This window comes from Papilio polytes, unplaced genomic scaffold (genome assembly GCF_000836215.1).
Source record: "Papilio polytes unplaced genomic scaffold, Ppol_1.0 DF822622.1, whole genome shotgun sequence".
Classification (NCBI taxonomy): Eukaryota; Metazoa; Arthropoda; class Insecta; order Lepidoptera; family Papilionidae; genus Papilio; species Papilio polytes.
In genome coordinates, this window is record NW_013526582.1 from 299,107 (window position 1) to 323,958 (window position 24,852).

General features: G+C 32.9%; 1 protein-coding gene and 2 non-coding genes across 8 annotated transcripts in view; 1 reads left to right on the forward strand and 2 right to left on the reverse strand.

The window, feature by feature from the left end:
* LOC106105947 (segmentation protein cap'n'collar-like) overlaps positions 1–17,046 on the forward strand; it is a 115,932-nt gene extending 98,886 nt beyond the window's left edge. For all 6 annotated transcript variants that reach the window (XM_013286452.1, XM_013286451.1, XM_013286447.1 and 3 more), the window contains 10 exons: positions 8,020–8,097; positions 8,710–8,821; positions 9,404–9,497; positions 9,986–10,088; positions 10,519–10,610; positions 12,125–12,236; positions 13,179–13,268; positions 14,276–14,406; positions 15,315–15,488; positions 16,138–17,046. In XM_013286452.1, coding sequence (XP_013141906.1) covers positions 8,020–8,097; positions 8,710–8,821; positions 9,404–9,497; positions 9,986–10,088; positions 10,519–10,610; positions 12,125–12,236; positions 13,179–13,268; positions 14,276–14,406; positions 15,315–15,488; positions 16,138–16,293 — 1,142 coding nt within the window. In that variant the 3' untranslated portion in view covers positions 16,294–17,046. The remainder of the gene's footprint in view (positions 1–8,019; positions 8,098–8,709; positions 8,822–9,403; positions 9,498–9,985; positions 10,089–10,518; positions 10,611–12,124; positions 12,237–13,178; positions 13,269–14,275; positions 14,407–15,314; positions 15,489–16,137) is intronic.
* A 6,271-nt stretch (positions 17,047–23,317) lies between these two features.
* Trnav-uac lies at positions 23,318–23,390 on the reverse strand. The gene has a single exon. It is a non-coding gene; the product is annotated as a tRNA-Val (tRNA).
* Positions 23,391–24,127: 737 nt separating this feature from the next.
* On the reverse strand, positions 24,128–24,200 carry Trnav-uac. The gene has a single exon. It is a non-coding gene; the product is annotated as a tRNA-Val (tRNA).
* Between the last annotated feature and the right edge of the window lie 652 nt (positions 24,201–24,852).

Here is a 24,852-nt window from a genome sequence, read left to right on the forward strand (position 1 = left end):
TATTTTTTATTTTTTAAAATATTGGACTATATCCAATAGGAAACAGTTTTTGAATGTGTTGAAAGTTTGGTCCTAATCAGTTTTTTTCCCGTCGTTTGTAGAACACTGCGTATTTCCGTGATTGTACTTTGGTGTCCCTATTTTATTGTAAAACTAGCTGTTCCCGGGCGACTTCATTAGTATGAAATTATGAAAATTTTTATTTTATTACTTATATGTGTCAAATTATCAATTGCAAAAGTCTAAATGACATCAAACCATGGCAACCTAGCTTCCTTGATGTTGGCAACTTATGGTCTCTTTCCCACGTTAGGGTTTTTATCCAAAATATATACCCCCAAAGTTTAATGGCGTTAAAATATATAGCCTCAAGCATGACGTAAGTGTAGGGCTTTTTATTAAAGAAATAATTATTCAAAAATATGCTGTAATTAACATCCTAGGCCACAAAGTGTGTGTTTACGCTTTATTATATTAGTATGGATATACTCGTAGATAAGTTTCATAATTCTGTCATATTTGTAAGTCATTAATTCTCGGAGTTTCAAATCGTAATCTGAATTTTTAATAATCATGTTACACTTTTATCTATATAGATAAAATATATTGTGCAATATAATGCTGTTCATGGTGTATTGAAATAAAAAAACATTAATATGAGTTAGTAAAATATTATCTTATCTCTTTGACCCAGCATTCGTCATTCGACAAAATGTTTAGTCATTTACCGCTAACGTATGAAACGCCCGCCAAAATGGACGGAGCTGTGAGAATAAATCTAGTTAATATTTAATATTATATTTAGTTTACTGTAGATAAGAGTTTATTTGCATTACAAGATATTTAATTGCCCGCGTGAATTGCATTCCGCCATATTTGATTACGCGCGCCGTCAGTTGTCACGTTTTTGTTTTTTAATTTCGTTTTTTAATTCACTTGTGTAATAGGTTGCGTTCGGAAATTGCATTTCGTGTTAAATTTGTTTATTTTTTTGGATTCTTTATTGTTTATCAAGATGGGAATTTTTTCTTATGTGTATAGATTATTTGTGATGCAGATTTTTAAAAAGTGAATTATAGTGTTGACTTGTAAAACTAAAGAATTTTTAAGTGTTGTGGACAATTTTGATACTAAATTATTTATAGTTTGATATTGAGTGTTGAATTTTGAAAATTTCCTGTCTGTGTTTTGGACGTTTTCTTATATCGTTGACTAAAAGCCTACATATGACATACTTTTTGAATAAACGTATGGTGAAGACAAGAAAGGTGCATAGTTCTGATTGTTGCTTCTGCTTATGCCGTTTCTGTTGTGCTTTAAGAAGACAGAGAACGACTTGCGATTCGTTAACAAAAGTTCCTGTATCAGTGCTTAAAAGATATAATTTTTGTCTCTGGTCTTTTAAATACAGAATATACGATATTGTTATTTGAATTTTCCACGTAAAAGGATAAGGGCAAAGTCTATTTTGGTAGAAAAACAGATAACGTAATACCAAGACAAAGGAAAGTCGAGTGGTTTGTTTGAAGAGGTATTACAACTGAAGACAATATTTGTTTTAACTGATTAACTTTATTTGCTATACGATAGAAATTTCCGAACGATATAACAAACGTCAAAATTCAAAAATCGAATCAAAAATGTTTGTAAACATGAATTAAACGAATGATGACGTATTAGATAAAGGTTTATCTTTCCCCTTCTTTTATATTGAAATAGATAAAGACAAATGATTAACTAATCGCGCATGAAGCGGCTTCAAGTTCTGCAAAAAAAGCTGTTCGTTTGGAACGAAATCAGTTGACAGCAGACAGCGACTTGATAAACTATAACAAAAGAGAGAAGAATAGATAACTTTGAACTAAAGATTGGAAAGATAATCAGAGATTAGAATGGATCTGTCAGTCGCACACTATACTTATCCGACGCCAACCTATTACCCAATATCTCCATACTTAAATCCAGTTTTGTATCCAGACTATCTCAGTTCATACTACAATCTGTATGATGGTAAGTTTTTTTTATTAAGATAATATTTATATTATGATATGCGTGACATTTACTTTTCCCGCGACAAACGTCATAGAGTATAAGTTTTTAATCTATGCGATTTAATACCTACAAGCTTTAGATGTACTATTAACGTATACATTTGACTGGAATTAAAAAAGATACAAACCCTTCAGTGTTATCCGCAGGTTAAAAACTTCAATAATAAATTCTTGCAATAAAAATATTCATTCCATTATCAAAAGTATTGCATATTATTGCTTCATGTTTAAATTATCCAATATTTAAAACACAAACTACACTTAATCTGGAAGATTCTAAAAAAAATGATAAAACATAATTTAACATGTTTTTTTCCTGTTTCAATCGAATTATCAAACATTAATCCTTGTTAGCGTTTTTTTAACGCTCGACGTTAGTGGTTTGTCATGCTCATACAAATTTAAAATCACATTTCGTTCGTATAATGCTCAAATTACATTCCGATATTGGGTCATGTAAAATCGCTGACGCATAAAGAATCATGAAAATGTATTCGTTCTGAGTGCGCGGACAGATGGGACTCGGCGATGATGGCTCCACTGATAGACAGATGGGATTTTGCGATGATAGCTCGTTGGATACACTTACATGAAGGCTAGTGTAATTATGAGTTTGTTGTAATTTATATTAGTTATGTTAATTTTCTTACTAACACTAATTTTTAAATTTAAACTAACACCTTATGGATCTTTGATGTCTGAATTATATTATTATTATTATATAAGCGGTTAACGCGCGTTATAAAAACGCCCGTGCTGTAATTCTCTTCATTTACTCAAGTTTCTTTACGCAAACTTTATTATTTTCATAATGGAATGGCGTTGATTCCGTTATATGAATGTTTTTTCCTTTTTTTTATAGTTTTATGCTCTATTTCTATTTCTTCGCATCACCGTGATTGTTGAATTTTTAAAACGAATTTAACAATCATGCAAACTTGCGAATTCGTACGTGATAAGACACGTACTTAGTACCACGCGAAATTATTACATAAGTGCCTGAAACAATTGTACGTGACACTACGGGACATATACAACTAACCAGCTAACTACATACCTGACATTCCAGTAACCACCATGATATTCGATTTAGAAAGCTCCGGGCAAACTGTTTCACTGATTCCTATGAACTTATACGATGCGGCTATGTTTTAGTTGTGCAACTAAACGGTTGTTTTGAAACAATCGACAATCGTACAACAATTGCGTTTATTTAAAGACTTCGCTCGCGACTCCGCGCGGAATTAAAACAAATGCAAGTAGCCTATGTGCTCTTCCAGACTATCCTCTACATCTATGCCAGATTTCATCAAAATCCGTTCGACCGTTTAGGCTACAAACTCTAAAAATCATCCATCCATCTGTAATATTAGTATGATGTGCGTATTCTCTAAGCTGGCAAACCTAACATGTTAGATGTCAATCCCGGCATGTTTTTGAATTTTTATTAATAAAGAGCGATTTCCACACTGTTTTCTATGTTTTGATATTGTCGATTTATCTATCGATAATCGAAATACTTGTCTTTGATATATCCTTGATAGTTAACGAAATATGGATAAGACTATCCCGCTAAAGAAAACAACGGAAGTCTGTTTTGTGGTTAATTATCTATTAAGCATTTTTGTTGCTTGGATTCCAAAATATTGTTCCAAATAATCATCGTGACGAACGTTATCATTTGTCACGATGTTTTTGAAATCTTAATATTTATTTTAATCATACCTGTTATACCAAAAATAACAGTAAATTGGACTCTGGTATTTTAGCCATCTGAGTCATAGTCCAGTCCTACCCTACCATATACTGAATCCACTCCCATAAAATCCCATAATCCATACTTTCTTCGGTCTTTTCTAGTAGACATAATTCAATCTTAACACTTTCTGGTTTATGTCATCCTCTCGTCGCATAATACGCTAACCTTTTACTTCTCAATTTCTCAAACACTAAAATATCCAAGAGCAGCACTATTATAATCCAGTAAAAATATTAAGTTGAAAAAAAAAGATTAACTTGATAAGAAAAATTGTAACGTTTTATTTTGACATGTGGCAAAGAGTATGTTTAGTATAACTGGCCGGTTACAAACTTTAGTCGCCCTCTTCGCTAGACGGCGCTGCTTTCCATACTAATATTCATTTCAGTCACCCTCAAGACGCCATTCCTTTTATTAAGTTCCTTGAACTCGTTAATTATCGAGATTTTTATCTCTTTATCGATTTAAAATTATATTTCCCATTCAACTAACGCATCGATTTCGCGAATCGATGTTTTCAATATCACCATGACGTGACAAAAATTATGTAAATATATAGTTGTATGAATTGCCTATAATATGCTGTTTAGAATGACTGGGTGTTTTTATATCATATGTTATGTTATATTACGTTAACGTTTTATCAATACAGATAGCTTATTGGTGAATATTTTACAAAATGTATCTAAATCCATTTCCTTTACTAAGAAATTCCGCGTTTCGTCTGATGTGGTGGAGACCCTTTTTTATGCCCGAGGGGAATACTTTACGTTTACTTTACGTTCCACTGGGCGCGGAGTATGCGCCCAGTGGAACGTGATAGTTATGTGGGATTCTCCCCATAATGTTGCATGCCTACTAAACCCCTTAGTTCCTCCAACGCATTAGGCTGGGGCCAGAAGCACGCTATCGCTTACGTCCGCGACCAGTGCTGTAGACCCAACTTGAGGTCCTTTTCCTTAAGAAAATTATGTGTGGGTTTGATCCAGGAGACATAAGAGTTATGTCCTCTTTATGTGCGTATTCTCCTCCGTCGATTAAGGGTAGGAGACGTAATCGCTATTGCGGAATGTCTATGGGCAGTCGCTAAGCCAGTTAGCGGATTTATATGGCCCGCTTGCTCGTTTGCCATCTTAAGATGTAAAAAAACTTAGGCTGGTAAATAGATAACGTTCTTTGGACCCTATGATGCGCACAAACTCGATTTTTAGGTGGGTAACTAAACAATTGAAGAGCAAAACAATCGACAATCGCAGAGTAGTGCGGTTTAGTCAAAGCGTGCACGTTCTTAACCGTTAGTTGTAAAAAAATGACTTGAAATCTTACTATCTTACTAATATTATAAATGCGAAAGTTTAGATGGATGTATGGATGGATGGATGGATGTTTGTTAGAGTCTGTAGCCTAAACTGCAAAACGGGTTTTGATGAAATTTCGTACAGATGTAGAGGATAGTCTGGAAGAACACATAGGCTACTTTTTATCCCGGGAATAGTTACGGTTCCCGTGGGATTCATTAATTTAGTTTTTCATGTTCATTCGATCATTCTGCAACGGTTCAACATATCTTATTGAAATTTGGCACAGATATAAAACAAAGTTTAGAGTACACATGAGATAAGCTTCATCCCAGAGAAATGTCCGGTTCCCGGGAGACGTAGCTTTTTGTAATTTATATAATTCGTATGTTTTCTAATACCACGCGGACGAAGTCGCGGGCAACAGCTCGTTATTAATAAATGATTGTTTTATCGGGTATATTTTTGTAAAAATATTCCAATTATAGTATATACTGATAACTCTATTTATCTTGATCAAGTTTAAATTGGTTTTATATTGTAACTAGCTGTTCCCGTGCTTGTTAACATGACATGGCAAACTTTGGCAATCTTGGCAAATGGTATGGTCGCTTTCCATTTCGGTGGATTCAGGCTTGCTCGTTTGCCACTTTATATCATACCAAGACGTGTTCATGTCCAAATTTCATTATCGAATTAATTGTAACGGTCGAGGTTCGAAGTCCAAAATCCATTTTTATCGCATTCTATTATGTTCTAGATATTGTATTAAAACGTAAAAACCAAACCTTTATCTACAGATACATTGGAACTGTAATAATATCTGATAAAAAAATATTTGTCATAGTCAAAATTTTTTTTAAGAAAGACTTTAGGATTACAAATGTCATCTATTATAATAAAGCGTAAACACACACTTCTTTGTTGCCTAAGATGTCAGCAAATACAGCATATTTATGAATAATTTTCTTTTTAATGAAAAGCCCTACACTTACGTCACGCTTTAGGCTATATATTTTCACGCCATTAAACTTAGTGCGTAAATATTTTGGATATAAACCCTAATGTGGGAAAGAGACCATAAGTTGCTGCCAACATCAAGGAAGCAAGGTTGTCATCAAGTCATATCATTTTGACGTTTGCAATTGATAATTTGACATATGCGAATAATATATGAAAAGCCCTACACTTACACTTTAGGCTATATATTTTAACGCCATTAAACTTCGGGGGTAAATATTTTGGATATAAACCGTAATGTGGGAAAGAGACCATAAGTTGCTGCCAACATCAAGAAAGATTGCCAAGGTTTGTCATGTCATGTCATTTTGACATTTGCTATTGATAATTTGACACATGTAAACAATAAAATAAAATCTTAATAATTTCATGCGGATGAAGCCGCACAAGAACATTAAGTACTAATATAATGCGAAAGTTTAGATGAATATTTGTTAGAGTTTGTAGCCTAAACTGCAAAACGAATTTTGATGAAATTTCGTATAAATGCAGAGGATAGTCTGGAAGAACACATAGGCTACTTGGTTGTGTTTTTTAATACCACGCGGCATAGCTGTTCCAGTGCGACATCAGCATGAAATTATGAAAATTTTATTTTATTGTTTACATGTGTCAAATGATCAATAGCAAATGTCTAAATGACATGACATTCAAACCATGGTAACTTTGCTTCCTTGATGGCAGCAACTTATGGTCTCTTTCCCACAAGTTTTGTTTCAATTTATTTACTCCATAAGTTTAATAGCGTGAAAATAAATAGCGTAAAGCGTATCGTAAGTGTAGGGCTTTTTATTAAGGAAAGAATTATTCAAAAATATGCTGTAATTGCTGACATCTGAGGCAACAAAGAAGTGTGTGTTTACGCTTTATTATAATAGTATAGATAATAGATTAAAGATGTCCTTAAAAAAAATAAAAATCATCACAAACTATTCTATTTAATTCAATGATAAGTTATCAAGGATAAGTTGAAGAACGGGGTGACATTTTTGTTTGTCATAATGATACAAATTAGGTAACATTTGTTTTCATGTCATTATCTATATATATACTATCTATACTATTATAATAAAGCGTGAACACACACTTCTTTGTTGCCTCAGATGTCAGCAATTATAGTATATTTTTGAATAATTCTTTTTTTAATAAAAATCCCTACACTTACATCACGCTTTAGGCTATATATTTTAACGCCATTAAACTTAGGGGTTTTGGATAAAATCCTAATGTGGGAAAGAGACCATAAGTTGCTGCCAACATCAAGGAAGCAAGATTGAAAGGGTTTATCATGTCATGTCATTTTGACATTAGTAATTGATAATTTGACAAATGTAAACAAGAAAAAGAATGAAAAATTCCAGATTTCGGTCAAATATTTGCGTTGCTGATTACGAAAATCACAGTTAAAAATTGTCTGTCTGTCTGTCCGCAATCCGCGTTTGTTCCGTGTATTCTTGGAAATCGAGAATATACGAAATACAAATCTTCTTTATAATATAGTAGTAGTTTCTAAATATAACCTATGTTACATACAGATTTTAATTCTAACGGGAATAAAATTAAAATCGTCCAAGTAGTTTTTGTTTTATTCCAATACATACAAAAATACAAATATTTCCTATATAATATTACTTCTTACTAATATTATAAATGCGAAAGTTTAGATGGATGTTTGTTAGTTTGTAGCCTAAACTGCTGAACGGATCTCCATGAAATTTGGTATAGATGTAGAGGATAGTCTAGAAGAACACATAGGCTACTCACTTTTATTTTTTTCCACGCGAACGGAGTCGCGGGCAAAAGCTAGCATTGGTATAAACGAACGACGTAAAATGATGAATTTCAATTTTAGTATTTACTTCTTTGTATTAAAGTTTCTTTTCCTTTCCAGGGATGTATACGATGCGTATGCTGGATGGAGCCCCCCATATTCCTCCACACAACCATTCCCATATGACTGTGGCTACCGGTAAGTATCTACATTACTATACTTCCCACTAGGGTTTCCTGCCTACCCTAGTACCCTGAACGTAGTCATCTTCACATATATCTTTGAATTTCTTCACCTATGTGCATCACGATGTATCCTTCACAGTACCGTCGGGTAAATTATGTACATACTACCTTTCGCCCGCGACTCTATCTGCGTGGAATTTAAAATGACAAAATTGAGTAGTCTATGTGTTCTTCCAGAATATCCTCTACATCTATGCCAAATTACATCGAGATACGTTCAGCAGTTTAGGCTACAAACTAACAAACATCCATCTAAACTTTCGCATTTATAATATAAGTAAGATGTAATTTGAAAATCAGATACAGCGGGATTCGAACCTAGCACCTGTAGCTTACAAGTCGTTAAACCACTGAGCCATCTACGCTCTTCTTTTTGCTAATACTAGTATTATAAATGCGAAAATTTAAATGGATGTTTGTTAGTTTGTAACTTAAACTGCAGAACTGATCTGGATGTAATTTGTCTGTACACATAGACTGTTTTTTGTACCACGCGGACGGTGTCAGGCGAAAGCTTGTATAGCTGTAAAAATGGTCCTTCGAGTCTAGATTTTTTTATTTACAGAACGTGATTCGGCTTCCGATAGTGCTGTCTCGTCGATGGGTTCAGAGAGAGTCCCTTCATTATCTGACGGTGAATGGTGCGACGGGAATGATTCCGCTCAGGAGTTCCATAGGTTTGTGTTTATTTCATTTTACATTTATAAATTGACATTTATAGTTTAATTTACATTATAGTGTGTCTAAATAATTTAGATTAGTTTGACAATTCACTTCAAATTTGGTAGGGATGGGTTGTGTAGAATCAGTCATGAATCTTATCGATTTTCGATTTTTATTCTTATAGAAGTTGGAATCGATAAATTCGTAGTTATAATTTGTGAATGAAAGAACAAACACTGTTATTTCAAATTAATAATGACCATAACAAATAGTGGGAGTAAATAAATGTTTATTACTACTACAGCCGTATGTAATCGAATTGGATTTCGCTATTATTTCTGTCATCGCTAAATTCTCTACACTATAATCAATACTAGAATTGTCCTATAAATTAGTTAATAAGAAAATGATAATTTTAGTTGAGTTGGATAATTATTTAAACCGAATATCGATAGTTCATAATTGTTGGCTGCGTGTTTGTTTCGTCACTACGATACCTGTCTATTAAGTATGACATTTGCCTTCATACAAATTTATTGTTAAAATTCACTCTATACTTTTGTTTTTATACTATTTTATTTATTTTTACTTTCCAGTTCTAAATTCCGGCCCTACGATGCCGCGTACTCCAGAGAGAGATCTCATCCTCCACAGAAGAAGCACCATATGTTCGGAAAAAGATGTTTCCAGGTATTATTATACATAAAAATTTCATAATTGTTACTAAAAAAAACTATAGAAAATCCCGTAACAAACTTTGCGCTTTTACGACAGCTATTGAGGTCGTCTACAACACTAAAACCGTAGAACAGAGTTAACAGTGGTAGAGCCCGCTTTAACATCTTCGCACTGTAGGGCTTTCAGCAATATCCACACAGACAGGCGGGAAGTGGAAGCAATTCCGCGTACTGATGAGTGTGGTGCTGAAGACCTAATTTTAGTCCCTTTCCACACTTTTCTTAAAAGGAAAGGATAGGAAGGAAAAGTGGATTTGACGGTGGAGACGCATAGGAAGGGGAAATGTCCTCTTTATGTGCGTCTCCGTTGAAGGGTAGGCAGCGCTGCAATTGCGGATGTTTATGCAGCGGTCACTCCATTTCGGTGGATTCAGGCCGCTTGTTCGTTTACCATCTTATATTATAAAAAAAATTACTTTAAGAGCAACCCTTATATTTCAGGAGCAACCCCAAACAAACTTGGAGCCTCTAACTCGCACCCCAAGCGTCGTCAAATATGAGTGCCCCGAACAGACTTATCACCACGACCTACAAATGCACAATGGTAAGTAGAACGTATAAAACGGTAAATAAACCTGAATTATTTCTCCTAGCGCTTCAGTGGCTTGCGTACATATTGTTTCAGCTTAATGTTTTTCGTATTCACAAGCTTTCGCCCGCGACTCCGTCTGCGTGGATTAAAAAAAAAGTGAAGCTTGTGTGTTCTTCCGGACTATTTACATCTATACCAAGTTAGGCTACAAACAAACATCCATCTAAACTTTCGCATTTATAATATTAGTATGATGTAGAGAATAACCAGGAAGAACGCATAGGCTATTTTAGTTATTTTAAAACCACGCGGACAGAGTCGAATACTAAAGCTAGTTTATATCAGTAAAGTAATCAATACACCTAGAAATTGAATATCTGATAGTTATTTTCTATCAGAAAGCAATACTTTTAATAAATGTAATGTTTAAATTATTGTACAGTGGACTACAGTCGTCAGGTGGTACCGCACGCGCCAGCGCTGCAGCCAGCACTGGACTTGAATGCGGCTCATTCCAGTCACGCGCTGCTACAGGTGAGCTATTTTTAATAACTATTGAATACGTGATAAATATGGAATATACTTATAAAAGGTGTGAAAGAGACAGATTTGAACTGTACTATCCTCAGAAGGTGTGAAAGAGATAGCTTGATGTTGTAATTTGCTACTAAAACTCCTATAAATCGATTCTTCGCGGATGTAAATTATAAGTGTGAAAGAAACAGATAGAAAGTCTAATTTACCATCAACAGTCCAATAAATCGATCCCTGGTCATTATTATGAAAGAAAAAGACACACTATAACATGTTACAAGTGTGAAAGAGACACATAGATAGTGTTAACTATCAATCAAAATAAATTTATTTATAAAATTTGTTATAACAAAATAGTGGTCGTTGGAATAATTATGCAAGACAAGGATACACTATACACACTCTAAGTGTGAAAGAGATATATATATAAATTAATCAACCTAGCCCTGGTCGTAGTTATAAATATGAGAAACAAGGACACAGTTTTATATCCTGGTTATCGAAAAACAACTATAATCTTACTAATTTTATAAATGCGAAAGTTTAGATGGATGTTTGTTTGTAGCCTAAACGGCTGAACGGATCTCCATGAAATTTGGCACAGGTTTAGAGCATCGTCTGGAAGAACACATAGGCTACTTTTTATCCCGGGAATAGTTAGTTCCCGTGGGATTCATTAATTTAGTTTTTTAATGTTCACTCGATCATGCAACGGTTCAACATATCTTATTGAAATTTGGCACAGATATAAAACAAAGTGTGGAGTACAAATGGGATAAGCTTCATCCCCGAGAAATGTCCGGTTCCCGGGATACGTAGCTTTTTGTTATTTATAGTTCGTATGTTTTCTAATACCACGCGGACGAAGTCGCGGGCAATAGCTCGTATAGTATAAGTGTGAAAGAGACAGCTAAATACTGTACCTAATTACTAAACAGTCCAATCAACCTAACCCAATCGTGGTTATAAATATTAGAGACAAGGACACACGATAACATCCTATAAGTGTGAAAGAGACAGCTACTGTTTTAATTTACCAACAGTCTATATCACCGAGCCCTGGTCGAGAGACAGAGATGAACTGTTTTATCAACAGTCCAATAAATCGATCCTGGTCGTTATTATGAAAGACAAGGACACACGATAACATCCTATAAGTGTGAAAGAAACAGTTAGATAAAGTAATTTACTCCCAACATACCAATAAATCAAGGCCAAGTCGTTGTCAATATGAAAGAAAAGGATACACTATACTAACATCCTATAAGTGTGAAAAAGACAGCTAAATACTGTACTTCATTACTATCAACAGTCCAACACATCGAGCCTTGGTCGTTATTATGAAAGACAAGGACACACTATAACATCATATAAGTGTGAAAGAGACAGCTAAATACTGTACTTAACAATCCAATCAAACTAGCCTTGGTCGTAGTTATAAATATGAGAGACAAGGACACACTATAACATCCTATAAGTGTGAAAGAGTCAGCTAGATGTTTGTTTATCCGCAGCCTAACGTGAGCCCAGGCCGCTACGGCGTGAGCGGCGAGCGCGTGCGTCACAACCACACGTACAGCGCGCTCGAGCCGCCCGCAGACAGACATCTCGTCAGAGATAAACGAGGTTAATATAACTATATATATACTGTGTCATCATCATCATCATCATCTTCCTCTTTATCCTACTCCTGTAACGCTCAACAGGTTTTTGTCCTCCAAACTCTATCATCTCAGTCATCACTCCCTTTTTGATATGTCATCTACGAAATTCGATACCAAAGTATATCAAACCTATTCATTACCGCCCCTTTAAAAATGATTTCTCACCTTCCCCTATTTTTAAACAATTTCAGTGAAGTTTAAAATAAATGAAATTACAAATTATACATCACCCCTAACCCACAACTACCCCTATTTTTATGTGACCCTATAACGCCCTCTTTACATTTAAAACGCCCTCAAGGGGGTGTTATCGCCCATTTTGAGAAACAGTGAACTATACTAATATAATAAAGCGTAAACACACTATTTTAATTAAAATCGAGATTTTCGAAACTCCTTAGGCTATGTTTTAACGCTAGGGGGTAAATAAATTAGGTAAAAACCATGTGGGGAAGGGACCATGAACTACAAAGTGCAAAAATCAGGGAAGACTAGCCATGCTTGTCATTTGTATATTCGAAATTGAGAATTTTACATATGTGAAAAATAAAAAAGCTTTTATAATTTCATGCGGATGAAGCCGCACAGGAACAACTAGTTCATTTATAAATGTAAATTGAGATCTCGCAAAATACCCTTAATAAATGTAAACATCTTCTAATTTACATTTATAAATGTAAACTTTACGTTTCGTATACATTTATAAATGTAAACTTTACGTTTCGTATCCATTTATAAATGTAAAATTTACACCTCGTTTCCATTTATAAATGTAAAATTTACACCTCGTTTCCATTTATAAATGTAAACTTTACATCTCGTTTCCATTTATAAATGTAAACTTTACGTTTCGTATCCATTTATAAATGTAAATATTACATAAGGTAACAAAGTATGTTTACAGTTCGAAGGTTGACGGACGGTAGTACGTCGGACGGCGGGTCCGCGAGCTCGCAGCATCTGTCGCGAGATGAGAAACGCGCTAAGGCACTTGGTGAGTGTCTCATACATCCATACATCCATACATCCATACATATATACAATTTTATTATACGTATAGATAAGTTTAACTCAATTATAATAGCTCACTAGAGTTCTTTAATGTCAAAGTCAAGTTCCTTGTGCTTCAGTATTTTTGTTTGAGATCTGTAGGTTTAATATGTAAAATTAACTAAAGCTATGGGTTTTATGGGTTTTTTATGTAAATTATTATATAAGTAAAAGGTCCAAATAAACTTTTAGTAGAACTAAAATGTTAACAATTCTGTTGCCTTTAGAAGTTTTTGATTATTGGAAGTAAATCTATATTATGAAGAGGAAAGATTTGTATTTTTGTATGTATTGAAATAACTCAACTATTGGGTTGATTTTAAAAATTCTTTCACCGTTTGATAGGTAATTTATCTGTGAGTAACATAGGCTAGTTATTTATAATATGAATAATTTATAAATAACTAGAATATGGCTTTTTATAATATGACTAATATTAATTTGAAATAAATTGGTTATAAAAAAAATAATAAGTTAGGATTTAATACAAGATTGGATATTACAAAAAAAATCTAGTTACAAAATAAAACTAGTCCAATAGACCTTCTAACTTCGATCATACTTTAACCTTTTGTTATGTCAAATCTTACTAATATTATAAACTAGCTTTCCCCCGACTCCGTCTGCGTAGAATTAAAAAAATGTGGGTAGCCTATATGTTCTTCCAGACTATCTTCTACGTCTATGCCAAATTTTATCAAGATCCGTTTAGTAGTTTAGGCTACAAACTAACAAACATCCATCTAAACTTTCGCATTTATAATTATTAAGATAATATTAGATGGATGTTTGTTAGTTTGTAGCCTAAACTACTGAACGGATCTTGATAAAATTTGGCATAGATGTAAAAGTTAGTCTGGAAGAACATATAGGCTACCCACATTCTTTTTTATTCTACGCAGACGGAGTCGCGGTCGAAAGCTAGTATATAATATTGATATTTATTTTCAGGTATACCGTTGGAAGTTCATGATATAATAAATCTTCCGATGGACGAGTTTAACGAACGCTTGTCAAAACACGACTTAAGCGAGGCTCAGCTGTCTCTTATAAGGGACATACGTCGTCGAGGCAAGAATAAGGTATTTATTATCTTTTTTTTTAGTTTTTTTATATCATAAGGTGGTAAACGAGCGATTACCTGAATCCGCCAAAATGGCGAAGCGATGCTGCCCATAGACATTCGCAATAAAGAGGATATTTCCCCTTCCTTTGCTTCTCCATAATCAAATCCACTGACCTTTCTCAACTGTTTCTTATAAGAAAAAGGTTGGGAAGGAAAAAGGACTAATGTTAAGGAAAAGGGATAAAGTACCGCACTCATCAGACTACGCGGAATTGCTTTCACTTCACTCCTGTCTTGTGAGGTCGTGGTATTGTTAAGAGCCCTATAGTTAACTATTTTACGCGAACGTAGTTGCGAACAGTTAATAAATAAACTACCAAGTTAAGGCTTCAAATAAGGAAATTCGCGTAGATACAGATAGTTATATATTAGCTTTCGCCCGCGACTCTATACACGTGGAATTAAAAAAAACAAAATAGCCTATGTGTTCTTCCAGACTATCTATTACTACCAAATTTCATCGAAATCTGTTCAATCGTTCAGGCTACAAACCAAGAAACATCCATCCATCTAAGCTTTCGCATTTATAATATTAGTGCGACTAGTTTACGCACGCGACTCCGTCCGCTTGAAATTAAAAAAAAAATGAGTAGTCTGTGTGTTTTCCCTGACTATTCTCTCTTTATATACCAAATATCATCGAAATCCGTCCAATCGTTTAGGCTACAAACTATTATTATTTTTTTTTATTTTTATTGAAAATATTACATGACACAAATTAAACAATATGCACATGGTTTGTCCGCGGGTGCGCTGGTTTTTTTTTTGTGTAGAATTACATAAAATACATATAATAAATACAAATAATACTAACAAACATCCATCTAAACTTTCGCATTTATAATATAAGTATGATTACTTTAGGTGGCGGCTCAGAATTGCCGTAAACGTAAACTAGATCAAATAACGTCGTTGGCTGACGAAGTGCGCACAGTCCGCGACCGCAAGGTGCGCACGCAGCGCGACCACTCCGCGCTGCAAGCGGAGCGACAGCGCGTTAAGGAGAGATTCGCTGCACTCTATAGACATGTATTCCAAGTAAGTTTCTTTTATAACATAACGAGCTGTTGCCCGCGATTTCGTCCGCGTGGTATTAGAAAACATACAAAAAGTTACGTATCCCGGGAACCGGACATTTCTCGGGGATGAAGCTTTATGTGTACTCCACACTTTGTTTTATATCTGTGACAAATTTCAATAAGATATGTTGAACCGTTGCATGATCGAGTAAACATTAAAAAACTAAATTAATGAATCCCACGTGAACTAACTATTCCAGGGTTAAAAAGTAGCCTATGTGTTCTTCCAGACTATGCTCTATATCTGTGCCAAATTTCATAGAGATCCGTTCAGCCGTTTAGGCTACAAACTCCATCCATCCATCTAAACTTTCGCATTTATATTAGTATGATATATACATCAAACACACATACTTTTTTTACACAGAATTTATAAATAGTTCCATCGGGTTAGGATGTCAAAAATTGTCTGGACAGAATAGACGGCAAACGCAAATATACATGTAAAATTGGAGTATCTGTCTATCTTTCCCGACGGAGTCAAGGGCGCTAGCTAGTATATGAAATTATAGTGTCTGTGATATCGAAAGAAAAAATCCATTCAACATCCATCCATCCAAATAGTATTTTCAAATAAAACAATTAAACGAAGTATACAATTCTTCCAGAACCTTCGCGACCCTGATGGTAGACCGTTATCCTCGAACCAGTATTCCCTGCAGCAAGCTGCTGATGGCAACGTGGTGCTGGTCCCCAAGATGCACCACGAGCCTATGAACAGAACTGATGATGACATCGACAGAAAGACGAAACATTACGAATGAATGTAGACATTTAAGAAATATAGAAGAGGCATTTTCCACTCGTAACTTCTTTGAAAGGTACTTTGTTAAATTTACTGCCGTCTCTTATGACATTTTACTAAATTATATGACCTTTTGTTAGGAAATAAACTAAAAAGTCTTACAAAATAAACCCATTGGTAATCCATTTGAAGAAATATTTATGCCTCTTCTAGATATTTCTTGAATCTTTGCTTATAAATGGATTTTACAAATTTGTTTACGATACGGATTGAGTTTTACATTTATAAATCGGGTTGTTTAAACAAATTGTGTAAAAATTGAGAGTTTTCATTGGTAGAATCAAAATTACGATAAATAAATGAGTAATAGTTTTTTCATAAAACACCTTTTTGATACATTTATAAATGTTTTATACATATTAGAGTCACAAATACTAGGAAATAAAACAATAAGGGTCCGTTCAGATAGACGGAGAGATGGGCAGATTTTTATCGCAAATAAAATTGATTTTTTTTTCTTATTATAAGGTTTAATTTAAATTTACATGTCTTTTCTTATTCAAAAGTAAAAAAGACGTGTTAAATAAAATAAGCGTATTTTATTTGCGATAAAAATTTTGTTCTGTCGCTCCGTCTGTATGAGCCCTTAACAGTGTCTTGTCTAGCTGGCTGGACAATATGTTTATTAAGATCACCAATATAAATAGAACTTACATTTAAAAAGAATTATATTACCTTGTACCAGTGTGTCACGTTAAAAATAACGCGATTTTAAAATAGATTATTATCCGTCAGTTTACAAAAATCCAGTAATAGGCAAATATATTAAGGGCTTGTCCCAATAAATTGTAAATTGTCTGATAATCCAATGTGTAAAATATGATGGAAATCGGATTTTGTTATCTGACTGACGTTTTTAAGATATCTGAGCCTCTATCAGCCAGTTTTGGGACTTGCTTTGAAATATTAGATTTTTTGAACCAGTGCTTAAGTTTAATTTCTTGTATACGATTTTAGACCTTAATGCGTCACGATAGAGTTGAAAATCGTATGATTTGAACGAAATCGATTTTTTTTTCGATAATGTGATAAAACGACAAAATTCCATTTTTATTTAGAGTGTGATTAGTGGTTTTTTTTTAATATAAAATAGAATTTTCTAGAATCAATACGAACGAGAAACGATTATTGTAAGATAACCTAATGACGTCATTTCTTACTAACGGAGATCTGAGGACCTAGCACGAAAATTTTAATGGAAAGTGTTAATAATAAAATTTTTGCCTTTTCTGTCACAAATCTATAGTAAAATAATTGGAGTATCTGTATGTAATATTAGTAAAACATATCAGGAACAGTAGCTGATATGTGCGCGATTTTTATTATTTCATAATTGAAGTCGCGGGCAACAGCTAGTATTAAAAAAATCTCTAAAACATTTGTACTAAGGACCTCAGTTATACTGAACTCTGTTTGAACCTTCGACAAAACTATCGCACAACGGTCGTGCGATTATTGTTTCACTCACAACTAAACAACGAGTATCCATATAAGCTCATAGGAACCAAAGCGAGATTACAGTCGTGCGATAGTTTAGTCAAAAGCTTTAATACGACTGGATACATGACTTATGACGTCATTAACATGGTCTATGCGTTTTTGGAATGAGATATGTCGACATCAAAAGAGATATACAGAGATCAGTAAAAATCAGTTTTTTTGGTTTTTACGTATTTTTTAGTAATTCCTGTACTAATTATTAGTGTTTTCTGTCAGAAAATATGTTTGGCGTATAAAATGTAAATAATGACAGTTTTAAGATATAAAAAAAGTAGACTAATACTGAACATTTTCACCGGTACTTTGAAAGTTACTAAGGGTGAGTTGCACCATATCGCCGGTTACCGTTAAAGTTAAAATTATTTGTAACAGTAATATTTGGAATAACCTTAAAATTTACTAAGGATGAGTTACATTAACTAACTATAAACCTTAACCAGCACATTCCCGATGGTTACGTCTTCGGATGTTCATGATATTCGCTACACCAGTTTTGCGCTGGTCAAAATGACGTCATATTTGACACTAATCATAACCGCCCGATTTTGGGCGGTTATAGTTAGCGTTACGGTTAGTGTCAGTTCGGTAGTGTCAACTGTCACAAGCTCTTATCTTCAAAAGCACAAATAATGGAAAAAGTAATGGAAAAAGAAAATCTCTACTATTATCCTATACGTAATCCAGAAGAATAAAGTCTTGCGTGCTCGGAAATAATGGATTTCCAAGATGGAACTCATAAATATAATCGGCGAAACATGAATTTCCAAACATTTTAGTTTACGTAAATGTCATTCTTGACACCAACTTGACACTTTAGTGACTTTCAGGTTTAAATGTTTCCATTGTAAAAACGAAAAATACATAAAACCTCTGTGAGAATATGTTTTTGCACTAGTAACCCTATTATAACTTTTACGATAACCGGCGATTTGATGCAACTCACCCTAAATCAGTTGAAATAAACTACTCAGTATTTAAAATATATTATTTAACGACATCTATTGGCAATTTACTGAAATTCAGTTTTTGAGGAACTATTAATAGATGGCGTTAGTGAGGTTATGGTTTCAAATTACTCTATACTTAGAAATAAACGCAGTACAAAGTTAAAATTAGGAATAAACTGAGTATAAGAAAATATTAGTACAAATTCAGCTTATACTTAGTTTATTCATAACTTTAACTTTGACGGAGTTTATTTGTAAGGCTGTTATTTTAAATTTTCTTTGTAACCACAAAAATGTTCTTGACATATTGACGGGAGAAAACTTTTAAAGGATTTTTTAGTTCAATTGAATATTTAAATCTGTTCTTTATATGTCTATATTAAGCTAAAATCAACCGACATATTTCTCTTCGAACTATAAAATTGTAAAAGTGACTGATAATTAGCGCTTACGCTATATTGTGCAATAACTATTTTTTTGTAGATAGGTTATGTTTATATTAAGGGTGTTGCCAGTTTTTACAAAAAGCACACGTTTGACAAAATTATCGCACGACAGTTGTGCGATAATTTAGTCTGTTTTCTATTCAACTGTTTAGGACAACTAAACATCGAGTAGTGTTATATAAACTAAAAGGAATCAATGCGACTAAACAGTCGTGCGATAGTTTGGTCAAACGTGCGCTCTAAGTCTCTAAACAAGTACAAAATTTATAAAAAGATGTATTTATCTATTTTCATTTAGTACAGTTAAAATTGTATTTTTATAATTTTTTTCACGGTATTTTTTTATTATTTCAAACTACTTGTATAAAAAAACAATAAAAAATAACTGTTTAATACTTAACTTCTTTTAAAATAAGATAAAACTGTATTATTCCCAACCGTCACCCCGATCTGTCCCCACGTGGTAACAGATGAAATAAAAAGTTTCAACCGTCCCACCTTTTGGGACAAAAGGACGGTTGAAACTTTTTTATTTTATAACGGTTCCATCGTCACCTTATTGATAATAGCGGGACAAAAAGGTGGGACGGATGAAAATTTTATTCTCAAGTGGGGACAGCGGGGTGACGGTTGAGAATAATCAATAAAACTGCCGTATATTATAAATAAGATTAAGGGTCTGTCACCAAATTGTAAATTAGCTAACAAACCAACGTGTAAATTGTGATGGAATCGGATTTTGTCCCCTTATGTCAGTGACGTCATAAGCTATCTGAGCCTCTATCAGCCAGTTTTGGGACAGGCCCTTACACACCGATTTATTCTTTTAAAGTATAAATAAAATTGAATTTAAAATAAAACTGTCAAATTAGTATCAAAATTACCGACAATTCTTGACAGAAAGAAATTTAAAAACAAAACGTAGGCAAAAGTCTACATGTCTTTCTGCCAAGTTATTTTTTAATTATAAAAATATAGATTACAATCGTAAAGTTTTATTTAAATCTACTTTTAAATTAAAAAAAAAGTTGTATGAAAAAATCAGTTTTCTTATTGATTTTTTAATTGCCTAGTTACCTGAGTTGGGATGGCATGATTTTTTAATTTTTTTTTCAACGAAAATGTGTGAATACCGCTTTGTATACAATATTTTAAATGCATAGTGTATTTAGCTCCTTAGTGTAGACAGCTTTGAAATATTTTGAAAAAAAATAATAAAAAAACATAGAATATTTATATAAAATTGACTTAAGTAGGCAACGGGTAAAGCATTTTACTTAAGTTAATATTAATGCTTATTCTTCGCGGCTGTGGGTTTTAGATATTTCGCCGGCGATTTTGAGGAATCAAAAAAAAAAATTTTTTCCTACAAAAATAATTAAATCCATTGCGATACCTAAATATGCTTATAAATAGTTTCGTTTTTGCTAATTTTCTAGATTTTTTTGGACATGAAATAAAAGTGTTAGTTCCCAAGAGACTTTTTTTGTAGAAATTCACTGATTTATCGTTAATTTTTTTTTCTATTTTAATATTTTTAAAATATATGTACAAAGATTTCTGGACCATAAAAATTTTGTATACAACAAACGGAACATACCAAATGTATACAATAATATAAAAATCAAAATAAACTTTTAATAGTTTGTATATCCTATGTTTTATTATATTTATAATATAATCTGTACTATTATAATAAAGCGTAAACACACACTTTGTTGCCTAAGATGTCAGCAATCACAGCATATTTTTTAATAATTCTTCCTTTAATAAAAAGCTCTACAATTACGTCACGCTTTAGGCTATATATTTCCACCCCATTAAACTTAAGAGTAAATATTTTGGATAAAAACCTTAACGTGGGAAAAAGACCATAAGCTGCCAACATGAAGGAAGAATGTCATTTTGACATTGGCTGTTTATATTTTGACAAATGTAAACAATAAAATAAAATTTTTATAATTTCATGCGGATGAAGCGGCACGGGAACAGCCAGTATTAACTGTTATATAAATAAATTGTTTTTTTTTTTCATTACTTTTGAGTATAAGGAAAGTAGGATTTAATCCATTTTAATTCAAGAAAAAATCAAACAGTGTTTCTCTTAATACAGATAAATAATTTATTTAGATTTTTAATAAAAAGCTTAAACTCTTCGCCGGCGAAATTAATAATTTTGTTTATAGTTAAAATTTTGGTTCTGTAAAATTTGCAACGGCTTATCTAAACAATATAATACCGAGATAAAGAGATTCGCGTAATTTACAGTGGAATAGAATAATATCTATAGACATATGTTTTTATAAATAATTTTAAACTTCGATATACTTCTATACTATTATAGTAAAGCGTAAACACACTTCTTTGTTGCCTAAGATGTCAGCAATTACAGCATATTTTGGAATAATTCTTTTAATAATAATCCCTACACTTACGTCACGCTTTAGGCTATATATTTTAACACCATTAAACTTAAGGGGTAAATATTTTGGACAAAAACCCTAATGTGGGAAAGAGACCATAAGTTGCTGCCAACATCAAGGAAGCAAGGTTGTCATCATGTCATGTCATTTTGGCAAGTCGCAGGGGAACAGCTAGTTTTAAAAAAAAATCACTATTATCTAGAATATTTATATTCTTCTTTGTATGTACATTTAATTTCAATCATTTTATAAAGAATTTGTTTAATAAAATAAATATACCAAGTGTATACATTGGTTTAAAAAACTGTGTAATATTTTGTGTTAAAAAGGACCATATTTAGTCTATTTTTCAATTTAATTACCAAATACACTATATATCTTTTTAAAACAGTCAAAAAGTTATTAGTAAAAAAAGTGTATGCCAAAATATTAAATGGTTTAAAAAATTCGTCAAAATTTCTACTCTATTACATAGTATTTAGTTATTTATAAATAAATATATATATTCTATTGGTAATAATTAGATTACAATCTGTTGGTAATAAATTATCTAATTTATTACCAATAGATTATAAAATACCAATATATTTTAACCAATGTAAATATACACTTGGTATATTTTATTGGCCGTTGCAAATTTTTACAAAAAAAAAATTAAAACTGTTTTTATTTAAAAAACATGTTTCCTGTTGTAATATATTATTACTTAAGTTTATTTTACTTGTAACAAGCGAGCTAAGTGTAATTTTAAGCTAGAATAACATAGTTTTAAGTCTTAATAAAGAATTTACAAAAAATTTGTTGTTTAATTCAAAATTACCATCATCTTTCTCCTTATCCTACTCCCGTTGGCGCAATAGGTTTTTGTCCTCCAAACTCTATACGTCTTCTCAGTCATCACTCCCTTCTTGATCATGTCTCCTTTCACGCAATCCATCTCTTTCTATGTCTACCTCTACCGGTGTACCCTACTCTAACGTTTTCCTTGTAACATGCGATTCATCCCTCATAACATGCCCCCATGCTAACCTTTTACTCCTTACCTTCTCTACCACTGGGGCTACTCTCACTTCCTCTAATATACTCATTTCGTATCTTATCCATTCGTGTTACATCCATCTTGACATTCTCATTTCTGCGTTAATTCAAAATTACCACTTCATACTATACTAATATTATAAATGTGAAAGTTTAGAAGGATGTTTGCTAGAGTTTGTAGCCTTAACTGCTGAACGGATTTCGATGAAATTTGGCATAGATGTAGAGGATAGTCTGGAAGATCACATAGGCTACTTTCTTTTGTTTTTATTAATACCACACGGACGGAGTAACGAGCGGAAGCTAGTTAATAATAGCTAAATTGAAAAATACTTGAAACAAAAATAAATCTGCCATGCAGGCAGCAGTCGCTTCGCCATTTCCTTTACTAGCTTATGATGAAAAAAGTTATAAATAAACGAATAAAGGAGTAATATGAACATTCAATAAAAAACTAAAATAAATGTATCTCGTGTTGTCACTTTTAATTTGCTTTCAGTTTAAAAAAACATTTTCCTAGTGAAAGGAAAAAATTATAATATAAAAAAAACTAATTAAACATATCTACAAGTCACTTTTAATTTTTAGTTACATTTTCACACTTGAAGGATTTTTTTAACAAAAAGTTATGATTCCGGCCAGGATCGAACTGGCGGCCTTCTGCGTGTAAAGCAGATGTGATAACCACTACACCACGGAACCCCGTGATAGCAGTATCGAAATTTGGCACCAAGTTATTGGTCTTTTTGCCTTTAAAAAAAATTCTAATTTGAACCCAAATTCACTGTTACTCTATTTAATCAATTTTATTATCTACAGATATTCTTACAAATTAATCGAAAACCTTACTAATATTATAAAAAGCGAATGTTTGGATGTTTGTTATTGTAAAGTATTGGACCAACGGCAGAACTTGGGGTCATGATCTTCCCCTGAGATGATTGGTAAAATATATTTACATATTTTGTCAAGCTATTGACTTGATTACGACTATTTGAACCCCCTCCTGGCGCCAAAGCCGCATCCGCCCTTGTACTGTATTTCTTGGCTGTGGTTCGTAAAGAAAGGTACCTGCAGTTCGAAGATATAGACAAAATCGTAACAATCGCCAAAGGTACAAAAGTACGCGTTTAAACCTGCCAAACTACAAGTTGCAATGATTGTCAACCTTCGATAGGAGACGGCACCAAAAGTTTAAAATTACAAGGTCAATAGATAGTAAGGGCGCGGTTGCGACGGACGACGCAACTAATTTATAATTCCATGTGAATTTGTGTGAAAGAAATTATTCTTTATAAAAGAATTTTATTTAAACCTTGTGAACCTAATTGAGCTATTAAAGTATTGTTTATAAATAAGCTACAAGAAGTAACACATAATAAAGGTCATTTTTCCTAAGAATTGTAAAAAAATATACACAAAAAGCAAGAAAAAAAATATGATTCCGGCCAGGATCGAACTGGCGGCCTTCTGCGTGTAAAGCAGATGTGATAACCACTACACCACGGAACCTACGTTGAAAACTTTGAAATTATTTATTGGATTACTTTTCATATGAGAACATTAAATAAAATTATTGAATAATAATTCAATTTACTATAAATCACTTTAGTATATAAAATGATTAAATAAATACAGTCCTAAATGCGTCTTCATTAATCATTTTTTAGATGTTTCAAAAACATTAAATAGCGCCATCTAGTTGTTACAGACGATATCTCATGAATGGTTCAGTTTGCATTAATTCACCTTAATAAACGCCATCTATTAGCAAAAGCTGGAACTATGTCTATGTTTAAATTTATAGTTTGTTGATTTTATAGAAATCGTAGTTACTTAATTATATAAATAGTCAATTAGTTATGATACTATATTATAAATACGAAAACTTGGATGGATGTTTGTTAGAGTCTGTAGCCCTAAACTGCTAAAGGTATTCGATAGTCTGGAAGAACACTTTTGTGTTTTTTTAATTCACGTAGTCGGAGTCGTGGGCGAAAGCTAGTAATTTATAATTTTGAATGAAATTGTATCTTTTAAAATTGAAATGTGTTTCTTAAATTTTCTTTATAAATCGCCAACGTCCATACCACGTTGAATACACCGGTTCTCGTCCGATCACCGAAGTTAAGCAACGTCGGGCGCGGTCAGTACTTGGATGGGT